This window comes from Antrostomus carolinensis, unplaced genomic scaffold, assembly GCF_000700745.2.
Source record: "Antrostomus carolinensis isolate BGI_N321 unplaced genomic scaffold, ASM70074v2 scaffold20667, whole genome shotgun sequence".
Classification (NCBI taxonomy): domain Eukaryota; kingdom Metazoa; phylum Chordata; class Aves; order Caprimulgiformes; family Caprimulgidae; genus Antrostomus; species Antrostomus carolinensis.
Window position 1 is genome coordinate 8,709 of NW_010329729.1, and position 12,568 is coordinate 21,276.

Below are 12,568 nucleotides of genomic sequence, written 5' to 3' on the forward strand. Positions count from 1 at the left end.
CAGAATGACTCTGAGGATAACAGAAAGAAGTGTGGCAGAAACGGGGTGGGGGTACAAACAGCAGCACACATATTCCTGACAGTTACGATGCAAGAGAAGAGAATTGCTCCGGCTTCAGAACTGAAGCAGAAGACAAAGGGCTTTGGGGTTTTACTGTCTATTGGAGGCAATTCCTTCCATATGAGTGGGGAATGGCAGGATTCAGTTTTCCTAACATACTCATATGCTCATGAAAGTCTTCTGTAGTTGCCTGCCTTTCCAGCTGTCTTGGGATTTGGGAAAGGAACTATATGCTGGTTAGGTTAAGCATCTTAAAGGAGGAGACCACTGCTGGTCTTGTTTCGGGCTGCGGTTTGCTGAGGGCTCTGCAAACACAGAACCGCTCATTGTTACCACCCTGAACACCTGCAGGAGCTCCCGCCTTGACGAGCTCTGTAAGAACACCAGCAAGGACCCCACAACCCAAAGCAAGCTTCTTCAGACACAACTGCAAGTTGCATCAGCTTGTCCTGGGGGATCCCTCCCAGGCAAGACTTGTCTCTGACTGATGTATGCAAACACAAAGAGCTCCTGCATCTCCAACAGCAGCCACGACTCCTCGCCCAGGGGAGGAGGGGAGGTATTGAGAAAGAGGCAGAACTGGGAAGTTCTTTGGATTCAAATGCTTTATACTTCCTCCTGGGAAGTCCAAGAATTAAATATGGCATTGTAAGAGCTTAGTCATGAACGACAGCTCTGTGCAGAAAGCAACCTGCCCTTCTCAGCAGTCCTTGTATGCAGTGTTTAGAGGAAGTAGGTATCTATTCCCATTCTTGGGAATAAACAGGAACATGAGCAGAGAGCTTGTATTTCCCTCCGCCCTCCCACTCCCAGGACTGTTAAGTGTTTTGGACATAGCACCATTTCAGTGAAGGAAGTAGCTGGTATGGCTTTCTTGTTCTTTACCAACTCCTCTGCTAGCCATAGATCTGTTTGAACTGGTAGCATTCATTGCAGTAGCCGTGGCACTTGGCATTGCCATAGTGATCACAAGCAGGGGCTCGGCATCGTTGCTTCGGCGTCTCCTCGGCAGCTGGGTCCCTGGCACTCCCTGAGAGGCGCTGGCACTCCGGGCACAAGTCATTGCTTTGGCAGGCCAGGTTGTTTCTACATGAAGCCACAGCACAGTGTCTCTTCTGGCTACTCAATGCTGCTCGCTGCAGATCTCTGTGCTGTCCCGTTCTCTTGAAAAACATTAAAACACATTGTCAGTTGCTGTGCTGGCAGCACAAGTGGCTTTTCATTTACTTTCACCTCTGCTAATGGTTTGCATAGGTAACCACTGGGGGCTCTTGCAGACACATGCTTCTTATGAAAAGTACAATACTAAGAGTAAATTTGGGCTTTACTGAAAAAAATAACAAAATTCTGTCATTTCTTAGGAAAAAAAATTGGCTTTTATCATTGGTAACTCTCAATTCCAAAAGGGTCAAACCAAGCCAATAAAAAAAAAATCCAGAACTAAGTACAATCTGTAATGGGCTCAATGAAAAAGGCAACATGAAGCAGACAAAATCCGTTAATGCAGTTGCATAGCTCTAAGGGTAAGAAAGAAAATCTCTCCCTGATCAGAAAAGAAACCAACTGTCAGTCCAATTGCTTCTCTTGAAATTGCTGGCAAAATCCCAGCCTAGGTAAAACTGAACATGGCCAGGTTAACCCTAAACTGAGAATGCCTTTTAGGAGTGCTGCTCAGTTGCAGCAGGAAAAAATAATGAGATACTCTACGCTTGTCTTTTCACAATATTTAGGATGCAGTCATTTGAGGATATTCTAGTACACAGCCCGAGCTGTTCACACAAGAGAAAAAACGTGCAGCGCTAAACAAGAGGAAGATTTTGAGAAGTTCATGCTTACTTCTGGCTGTCTCACCAGCTGTTCTTCCATCCTCCTGGCTTCCTGAAATCGCTGGCTCTGGGCTTTAATGAAGCAGTTCTGGCAGTACCCCTCGAGCATGGTGCTGCCCAGGGTGCCGCAGTCGCGCCGCTGGCAGGACACGGTGTTACGGAAAGCAGCAGCAGAGGTGCCTGGCTGACCTGCTGCTGAGGACTTCTGAGATCTCCTCTGGTGGCGTAGCAAAGCACTGTCTGTAATGCAAAGTAAGGACAGTAGGAGTTTGAATGTGCCCAATAGATCTGATGACCCAAAGCAACTGTGAAAAGGTCCCTGGTTTAAAAATACAAAATAAAAATAATTTAAAAAATCTAGTAGACTCAAACATGTGTTTTGGTCAATCCTGAGACCCCTCAGTTGATGCACTTTCCTCCATGTTACCTAAATTAGGGAGATAACACAGCCTGATTTTCATATAGGAAGTTGCTGAAACAGCTGATTTGGGAAAAATCTGCCCTTGGTGGGAAAACCAGATTGCACTGAAGTCAAGAGGAATTTCACCTTTGGCTTCAGCATGTCATGCGTGATCTATCCCAGCACTTCCCTCTCAACCTCCCCCATTTCAGGCACATTGGGTAATGGAAGTAACAAGTCGCACAGAGCTTAATGGGAAAAAGTGCCTTACACTTTTTAGTCTCATGCAGCAGTCTTATATATTCCACAACCAGAAGGAAAAAAATTTCATTGTGAACAACACTGGAAAATAAGCTATTGCAAGGTGATGTAGAACTTCCCTAATTTAAAAGGATGTGGAAAGCGCAGCACTGGCACGCTTGTCTGCAATGAAATGGTCTTAAGCAGTAATTCTCTCCTGCGTGTGCCTTTCACCCTGCACCCAAGGGCTCTTTGCCTGTATAACAGAGCAGTAGCATTAAAGATGAAGCTCTCATGCTGTGATTTATTCACAGGCTATTACCTTTCTGAAGGCCTGCCTTTACGTGCATGTGCATGATACTACCAAGAAAGATTTCAAGGTAGATTATAACAATACACTCCTAAGTTACTCCAAAATACAACCACATTATCTACAGTCAAATTCTACTTGCTCTGCTTATCAAGGTGACTTCAGTAGTTACTCCAGATACAACCAGAATGGATATGGATCTCCATATTCATCCCAAGCTTTCTAAAAGCCTTGCTAACACAGCTGGTTTTCAGAAGCATCAATACAATAGCATTTCCCTCCCTGACTCCTACAACTTGTCTAGCTGTGAAGAAAATCTGTACCAAACCATGACTGCAGTGGATGGTGGGAAGGGATCAAAACCCACCCTCTCTTGAGCTAGTTTTGCTTACATGAAAGCCACTGGGAAGTTTTACAAGAGATTTTGCAGATTTCCCACACTGTTACCGTGTGCCCCTTTACAGGACAGTAACAGCCAAAAAAGCACCTTCGCCTTGGACTGCTGCTTCTGTCACCCCCTGCCCTTTTAGCACCCAGTGCACACAGAGCTCCGTAGCTCGAGGAGGTCGATCTGCAGCCAAAGTGTGATGAAGCTCACCCCATCTCCACTTACCGTGGTTTTCCCTATACTCAAAGAAACACAGCGTGCAAAAGCCCTCGTTCTGCGATGTCCCAAAAAACTTGCAGCCAGGTTTCCTGCAGAGGTTACCTCTCCTCTTCTCTTCGGGAGGCAGCGCTGGAGGTGAGGGCTCCTCGCCATGGCTGTTGGGAGCCTGATGGCAGGAGTGCTGAAGGAGGCTCTGCGAGATCTGTGACGGGTCAGACGTCGATCTCTGATGGCACGTGGGCTGGAAAGCGGGGCTGCCGTTTGAGGAGCGCTCTGTAGTCCTTTTGAAGCAAGTGCTACATATGCCATTGAAGGTCCTGTTGGCCTTCTGACAGCACACCTTGCATGTGGCATAGTCTAAATGTCTCCGGTCATCCATGTTGTTGCAAGTACCGAGCTGTCTGGAGTTGTAGCAGCGTTCACAAAGCCCATTGTGTTGCACGTTCAATGTAAAGGGGCAGTCTGGTGTCCTGCACTTCATGGCTGTGGTCTCGCTGTATAGGAAAAGGCTCGGAGCAGTGGGAGGTGCAGAGCGAGGCCCTGTTACAGGTTCTTCGGATGTCCATCCCCCAGGTTCACAAACGTCCCCACGAGAGGAGCCCGACCCAGCTGCCTTCAGTTTCTCAGGTGCTGCTTTGGAGGTCTGCTTTCTTCCTTTGCTTCCCTGAAACCTCCGCTCAAAGCACTCATGGCAGTAGGGCTGGGTGTTCACAGACATGTAGAAAGGGCAGTTTGGTGTTTCACATTTCACTTGTAAGAGGGAGAGCTGGGAAAAAGACAGTTCCTGTCTGTTCCTGGAGCAGGTCTCTCTCCTAGCAGGTTCAGTGTTCTCCTGCCACTTCTTGTACTCATGCTGTACCAGCTGAAAGTAATCTTCCACAAGGTTTATTTCTTTAGGTAGGTTGTCTTCATCTAACCTGACAACCGAAAAAGGAAGATTGCATCAGTAGTTGAAAAGGACAGATGGTGGGGGTGGAGGCAAATACAAGCAATGAGGAGAGGAAATGTAGATTTAATGCACTTCCATATTACTCAGCTAGAAGATCTAGGATGCTAAACTGCTGCTGTAAATGGAAATCATTTTAAAAGCAGGTGTTCAGCAATGTCAAATGGAGACTTTCACATCTAAAGAAATGGTCTGACACAATGCTAAACACAAGCATTCTTAAAAGATTTTCTAAGTGAGAGTTTTCTATCCAAAAGCTGTTTGCAGGAAGAATATGAATAATCTCTCAGAAGTAAAAAGAAAAATCCCCCCAATCCTGAATTCCTCTGAAGACCAGTGCTCAGCTGAGCTGAGATTAGAATGGAAGACCCCTCTCTTCACCAGCCCACACTAAGAACAAGCCTTTCCTACAGTGGGCTCAGCATTTCATGATACAGTTTATTGTGAAATCTGCTCCTGGTTTTGCCCTGTTGGGTCTGTATCTACCATCAGAATTCTTCAAACAAACTACAGGGCTTCAGCACAGTGTGTGTAACACTAGCATCTATCACACCATCCCTACTCTGCCCCTGACCACAAGGAAAACCCACACTGGATATCTGCCAGGCCACAGCTGGAAGGATGAGGAGCTAGCATTACTGGTAACACTCAAGAACACATCCATGCAGTGAGACTAGGGAAGCTAGATTGCTACTCTTCACATATGCATAAATCCTTTGGATAGGAGGACTTAAATTTTCAAGGCTTCAAAACAACCACTCCCTATGTGGTAATGGAAGCAAAGACAGGATACAGGGAGTTGCTTCCCTCCCACACTCGTGAAGGGGCTGGGTGGACACTGCTGCCAGTGTTCCCTAAATGTGAGAGGCCTATGGGTGCCACCAGCTGTCCCTTACACATTACTGACGCTCAACCGTCATGTGGACAAGTGCAGACACCAGTTCCTCCACTGGCCACAGCTTCCTGCCTACTGCTGCCCTGCAGCAGCCCAGGGTGTCAAGGCATCTGCCCTAAGAACACACCGCCAAGTACTTTCCCTAGGGCAGCCAAAATTACACCAGCCGCCCTTTATGCAATGTGCCCTTACACAAAGTGCAAGAGTTTGGTCTAACTAGTTCCTGGGTTTAACTACTTCTCAGCAACCCTCTTGGGTAATCTCAAAGTCAGTGAAACTAATCCATTGGGTTTACTCTTCTAAAATATTAGTTTCAGTCTGCTAAGTCTGAAGACATTTTTGTCTTTATATTTGAGACTGGTCTGAGCTCATATCACTCCAAAGCATGTCAACAGTAATGCCAGTATTTCATATTTCTGAGGGTAAACACTTGTGCTACCACGGAAAGAAGGAAAGACCAAAGGAACACACTGGGCTGCCTATCTTCTCCCACCTCTGTAAACAAGACAACTTTGAGGAATAACACTCACTTTGCAGCATTAACTAGATGAGTTGTACCATGATCCCAGCCTTGCACTGGAATTTCTATCACTATCAAGTAGTCTTTCAGCAGCTGCTCTTTCTCCCTCTCCTCCGCATCTGTCAGAAAGTGCACACTCAAGTCCTCAAATCTGCCTCGCTCACTGGTGACCAGAGGGACAGCCCGGATTTCTGTGGGAAAACAAGACAGATTAGCATATATATATTTTTTACCAGGCAGGAGTAACCATCAGAGGCAACACATGGAGATGTCACCACTGCTCCTGAATTTCAGAGACAGAAGAATGGCTGGCAAGAGCAACTGGTTTCTAAACAGTGCCACTGGGGGAGGACAGACATATCTGCACCACAAACCTAGCCCCATCCCACAGGAGTTTTAATGTCCCCATAGCAATTTTCTTCTCAGCGTGGGCAGCATTGTAGACCTTAGTTTATGATATCTTTCCATGGGATGATGCCCTAACCTGAACCTAGAGAACTGCTATCCGCTCAGAAGAGATGCATTAAAACCAGCAAAGCATACATCTCCTTATCCCTGCCAGCTAGCCGTACACTGCTGTGAGACCACGTCCTTCAGAGCTCCTTCTCTTATGATGAGGCATGGAAAGGAAGCCAGAACACAATGAAGCAGAGGTCACTCTTTGACTGATCCCAGCCTGCAAGAGTTGTACTCTACTTTCAACCGGCATTTTGAAGACAATCTTTAGTTTCTATTCAGATTTACAGACAAAGCTGTTTCTGCTCACATTTTAAGAACATATTTCAAAGGAATTTATTTTAACTTTTGAAATGCAAATCTAAATCAGATTATGTTTTAAATGCTTTATCAGCATGATGATATTGAAGAAACTACGTAAATACCAAACAAAGTAATTGAAAAATACCTGGCCCGCTGTCCTTCAGAGTTACTAGTGGTGTAAAATGCATATTGTCGTAGCCAAGCACAATTGGGTATCTGTAGCACTCTTCAGCTGGCCAAAGGAGAGGCAAGTAAATACCACCAACATTCAGAGGAGCAAAACTGGAGCCTGACTCTAAACTTCTCACCACTTTATCTGCATAAGGAAGAAAAAAAGCCCAACAAATAAACACAAATAAGTATGTGCTACAGGCAAGAGCAAACATATTCTGGGTGTTCTAGAATAATTGCTGAAAACTCTGGGTTCTGAAACACATCTACCTGAAAACAACAACGAGCAAAGTAAGACTACTAACACAGCACAGAGTAACACGGTCCGTAATGTGAGATGACTGTCTGGGCCACTCACCTGCAAGGACAATGACTGGCCTTCTGAGGATGTTAGCAAGGATGAAGATGTGGATTTCTTCCAGTGCATTATATGGAAGCCTGTTTCGAGCCCCAGATGTTTCTGGGGAGGTCATTTCAACGAGGTATTCCCACTCCTCCTCCCAGTTCTGAGGAAAGAAACATTCGTCAGCAACAGTTCAAAGACACAGAGGTCAGGAACCAACTGCAGCACAGCAGTACTCAACATAATCGCATTTTCCCATTTCCTCCAAAGGAAGACTATTTCTGCTCTCCACTAACAGCGGAATCCATGAAGCCAAAAAGCAAATGAAATCTGCAAGGCAACACTGATGAGTGCTCAGAAAACACCATTCCCTCAGGCCACCTTACCCGGGTGTCATAGTGAAGTCCCGTTTCTACAAACTCCTGGGATTTAATAGCCTCCTGCTGCCAGCGGAGCTTGATGTTCCGTGTGTCGATCTCCCTGAGTGCACTAAACAATGTTTTCCTTAAGACAAGGTCGGTATCTTCAATACCCCACATGTACTGTGATGCAGCGTGCAGGAGGCAATTTCCATCACCTGAAAAAAAAGAAAGAGTACATTGTTTTGAAATGGCTACTAAAAACCCCACGAGCACGTGGCATGTAGAATTACCCTGTCCATATCCATATGCCCTGTGCTCTTCTCCCTAGGCCTCTGACAGAAGGGTTTTAACAAGAAGACCACAGCTACGGGCTCTCTGCTCAGAGGAAAAAAGGAAGAAAGTCCCTTCTCTACTGGTTTTGTCCCTTCACTGGTTGGTGTTAAGCTGTCATTCAGCAGTGGTGGGAAGCCTGCCCCTTATCTATCTCACTTAACTTTGATATAATTAAATAAATTTTCGAGTCAACTGCAAATGTCAAACAGTTGAAATAGCTTTTAAACAGGACAAAGTCAACTTAAAATTACAAAAGAATGTGTAAACCTCCCTTATCAGTGTTTATACAAGTACACCTGATGGCACAGGGTAGAGATAATGGAAATTGCTAAGAATACACTATAGTAACACCAAGCCTCATGTGCCCTGAGGAACACTGGGGACATTGAAAGGCTTGGCACCTGGCTGTGCTTGATGGAGGAATTGTAATACAAAAAGAGACAGAAAGGGAGGAGTAGGTGATTCATGCAAAGCAATTGTAGGAACACCTCTTGCCTTCCTCTCAGAACTGATAGTATGCTGGGCTGTTAAGTATTCTATTCAGAGGGTTGTTTTTCTACAATACAAAATTAAAACTAAATTAATGAAAAACATATCGGTTTGGTTTTCATTTAGACACACTCCATATTTTGAAAAAGTCATCTTCAGTCTACAGGTAGGAAGGAAAGAGATGTTCTGCAATTTCAGAGGGGAAAAAACTGAGAATCAGAGAAGTTAACTAACTTAATTAAAAGGTGTGACAAACTATGCCTCTGTCTGAGTTTCAAATTCTATCTCCAGCCATGTTCTTCAAAAGAGGATGTCTCCCCTGAAAGGGGGACACCAAGAATCATTACTGTCATATCCTTAGATTCAAAACTAGGTCCGGTGTTTACTACAGTAGAAGAGATTCACTGAATGCTAATAAAAAATTTCCTTGAAACAGATGGTAAAGCTACTAGATTTTTATCATGGAGGGAAAAAAAAAACACTCAAAGAATCCCCACAGAAGACTTAAACCAAGTTTCCTACATGCATTACGAGTTCAAGCACACCACTTGTGAACACTTTCTCTATGAGACTGCAGAGAAACCTACAACAGACACCAGATCCTGAAAAAGATATAATTTGATATCTGCTGAACACAAATTGTTATGGACTCGGTGCATATCAGGTTCCTGCAACTGCCCTCTGGTTTCTGAAAGCTGTCTTGCAAAGCTTGCTTCAAGTCTGCAGGCTGCTTACTTGAGCTCAAAAATCAAGGAACAACATATAAAACAGAAAAACTGACTGGGTTTCCTTCTGACCAAGAAGGATGACATATTAATCCCATTAAAATTTTCCCTTTGCAAAATCTAGAGCAAAGATAAGATTTTTCTCTCTCTCTCTCTCTCTCTGAGAGCTCACTTTCAGTTCTTTATTGAGAAGCGCTGCCCAAAATTCCTTACACAGCACTTGGAATTCCCCCGCGCCGTTTGACTTGCCATTGAGCAACAGTTGTACTTTTTGTTCTGCGGTGTGCAGGGCTGAGCAGCGAAGCCTCCCTCGGACTTTCCCGGGGGGTGTGGCTGGGCAAGCTGGAATGAATGCCGATTCATTATACAAGTGAAATCTCTACAGCCAATAGATGCTGGAATTTTAATTTTTTATTTAAAAAAAACCCCAAAAAACCAACAGTTTCCGTTTTTATGCCTCCTACTGCTTTTCTTCTATCCTCCATTCACATGTCTACAAAGAAATATGTGGTGATTCAAAAGGGCTTTTTTTAATTAAAAAAAAAAAAAACAAACCCAAACCAACAAACCGCTACTCCACAAACTCATGTACATATTAGGTAAAATACACATCAAAGATCCGACAGGAAATACTTTCTCTGTTTTCAACAATTAAAACCTTCATTAGAAAAAATCCCCAAATTTTCTCAAGAAAGCCCACTGTTGATTGAAAGAACTAGTATAGTCCTCCCACATCTATGGGTTAAGTAGCTAAATGCTTTTTAAAGTATTCTTCATGCCACATGGGAGAAAAAAACCCATGTTATTTTCTAGGATAATACAAGGCTTCTCCACGCTTCTATCCCTTCTTTCAGGGATCCTCTCCTGCAGGCTAGTCTACTTTCTCTCTCCTGAAAAGGTCCCCCACTGCGACTCCTTTGCATAAACCACAGGTTCCCAAAGCCACTCCTTCTACTCATGCACTTAATGACCCTAAAGCACTGAACTGAAGCTGAGTTCATAGGCTGTGTGGGATAGGGGGACCACAGACCGATCCAGCCCTTGCTTTGCCTTCCCAACCTGCTCTACTATTTCAGCATCTTGTATATTGGTACACCTGCTCATGGATGGGACCCAAGTCACTAATCCACACTGTTCCCATTTGTAACACTGGCTGGCAAGTCATGAGACAACACAAGACCTCACAGTTATGGAATACAGTGTTGTCAGCAATAAGAGCCTGTCTAGGCAGCGTTAACCCCTGCAGGACTTGTATTAACAGCAGATGGGGGATTCCAAAACTGCTGATCTTTGTCCTGGACAAAAATTAAGCACATTGTCCATTTTCCTAGTACATCTCTTAGAGTGTATCTCCTGGGGTGATGCTTTGAAGACACAACACTTGGAATGCTGTTACCTTTCTAGTACCCGCAAAGCGCTGCCTGCCCTGGCTGCAACTCCAGTCCTTCTAGAAGTTCAAGACTACATGATCTCCACAGAAAGCCTAATTACATGAGAAAAGCCTAAAATTCATGAGAATTTTACTCACATGCAAAAGCCCACCAAAAGGTCAGTGCCTCTATGGCAGTTCTGGTTTTATGGCTTTTGCACAACACAGCTGTGTGCAATCAGACTGCTAAGTATGGTAGAACATGCAATGGGAAGAATGTGGACTAGAAAGATAAGGATAATGTGTATATAAACAGATATGAAAAGAAGCATCCACAGAACATAATGTAAGGACTTCAGTGAGGCAACAGGTCCACCATATCCAGTGTTTCCATAGCCAGTGTCATCTGCTCTTTGAGCAAAGAACATGTATTTTCCATGTTCTTGGGGTCCTCATCGTCCCAGTCTACCTTCCCGGTTTGGGGCAATCTGTGCTGTAGGGTATCCTGAGTCCCAAGTTTGCAGCTGTGTGACTATCAGTCATGGCCATTACCAAATCTTTCCTCCACTGAATGTGAAATGCCCAGCGACTCTTGGAGTCATGTGCAAAAGTTTCCTGCTCCAGACTGTGGACACATGTACCCTATTCAGGAAATCACTGCACTACTGCTGTAGCTTTTAATTTACAGCACCTGATGCAATACATCAAGTAACCCAAAAGCCAAGCCCCAAAACCAGCACTGACCCTTGAAAGAAAAAAGCATTGCAAACTTTGTGTTGCACAGAGTGTGCCAGTCAGGCACATGGGACGGTACTGGTGAGCCCTGAGGAAGGCAAGAGCTGGCAAACCCCAGCACGTAGCTGAGGCTGAGGCAGCTGGTTGGGGGCAGGGTGCCGACTCCCAGTCCAGCAAGGTCAGGTTCCCAGAGGCTCCAGGTCCAGGATGCTCCCACTGGCACCGCTGTTAAAGCTGGATCAGCAAGTGAACCTTGCATGCCAGCTACAACAGCAGGGCTTACAGCAGGATATTAACTTCTGCTAAATATACATGGGAATGTATCCCCGTCACCCAAAGCATCTGAAGTCTCCTCTTGCCTGGCATTAAGGGCCATTCAGCACTTCCGACCAGGCAGCCAACACACAGCAGAGCTGGATTCACGGGAAGGTGATGGGTCGCAAGTCAAGGTTCCTGCCTGGTATTTCGCTCCGACATGCCACAGGTTACTGATATTATGAAAACATCTGTGAAATCTTCCAGCTATTCCTAATACTGTGATACATGCAGGGGACTGCTACAGCCTCAGGACAGTACATCATGTGGAAAGAATTTTAGTTTACAAAAGTAAGATTAAAAGGCACTACTTTTTTCAAGCAGTGTGCTTCTGTTTCAGTAACGTGAACTCGGACGCTATTAATAAAAGTGCTACATTCGTATTACCCATTTTAGTGCAAGTGCAAAGACCTGCTTGTAACTTACCATTAGTCTTCAAAGGGACAAGTCTCCGAACTTCCATGCACCAGTTGAGTTTCCTCTGGCGCTCCAGCGAAGTCTGGGTGGCCTGGTCAGTCAGGGCCTTCTGAAGTGTCTCCCGAAACTGAGGACAAAACTGGCACATTCTGAACATTTCTATGGTATATCTGTGCATAGTCCTGAAGTGGTGAATTACTCCACTGGGAGATTTGACCAGATCTTCAGGTGTCCTCTCTCTAATCTTCATGGCTTTCAGCATATTGCTCTGATACAAAGCTTGAGGAAGGATGTGTTGGCCAGCCATGTTTCTAGAAGACACCTGAAATGAAAAAGGATCCTTTTATTGGCATGTTAGTGTCCTTGCATCACAGAGCTTCTGCAGAGATTGAGAAGGCACTTTTAGGGGTGGGATTCTGGCTGCAGTTTTGCCTGAAATCAGCACGTAGTGGATGCAGTCCACTGAGCCTTATATAGATGATGGTTTTTAAAACTCATATCCATTAGCCTCTCTGTATTACTCAGATACAGACACTGACTTGCTTATTCCAATCATTTACTGCTATAATTTACTGAGATATTAGAGATAATTTATTCATAACTAAGGAAATTGCATCATCATTTAAAAAAAAATCATTTAAATCAAAGTAAGGATAAAAGAAGACAAGATCAAGGGAAGGGAAAATTATCCTGGAAACTTGACTAATTGATAATTGCACGGTGGAATCCCATATGAACCTGCTGAA

At 44.6% G+C, this 12,568-nt stretch overlaps 1 protein-coding gene across 1 annotated transcript; it reads right to left on the minus strand.

Annotated features, from left to right (window-relative positions):
- Nucleotides 1-956: 956 nt before the first annotated feature.
- On the minus strand, nucleotides 957-12,132 carry TNFAIP3 (TNF alpha induced protein 3). Its single transcript, XM_010172691.1, has 8 exons — nucleotides 11,832-12,132; nucleotides 7,464-7,654; nucleotides 7,093-7,240; nucleotides 6,709-6,879; nucleotides 5,815-5,995; nucleotides 3,446-4,360; nucleotides 1,912-2,098; nucleotides 957-1,223 (listed from the first exon to the last, which is right to left on the minus strand). The coding sequence occupies exons 1-8, from the start codon at nucleotides 12,127-12,129 to the stop codon at nucleotides 957-959; spliced, it is 2,358 nt and encodes a 785-aa protein (XP_010170993.1). The 5' UTR covers nucleotides 12,130-12,132.
- Between the last annotated feature and the right edge of the window lie 436 nt (nucleotides 12,133-12,568).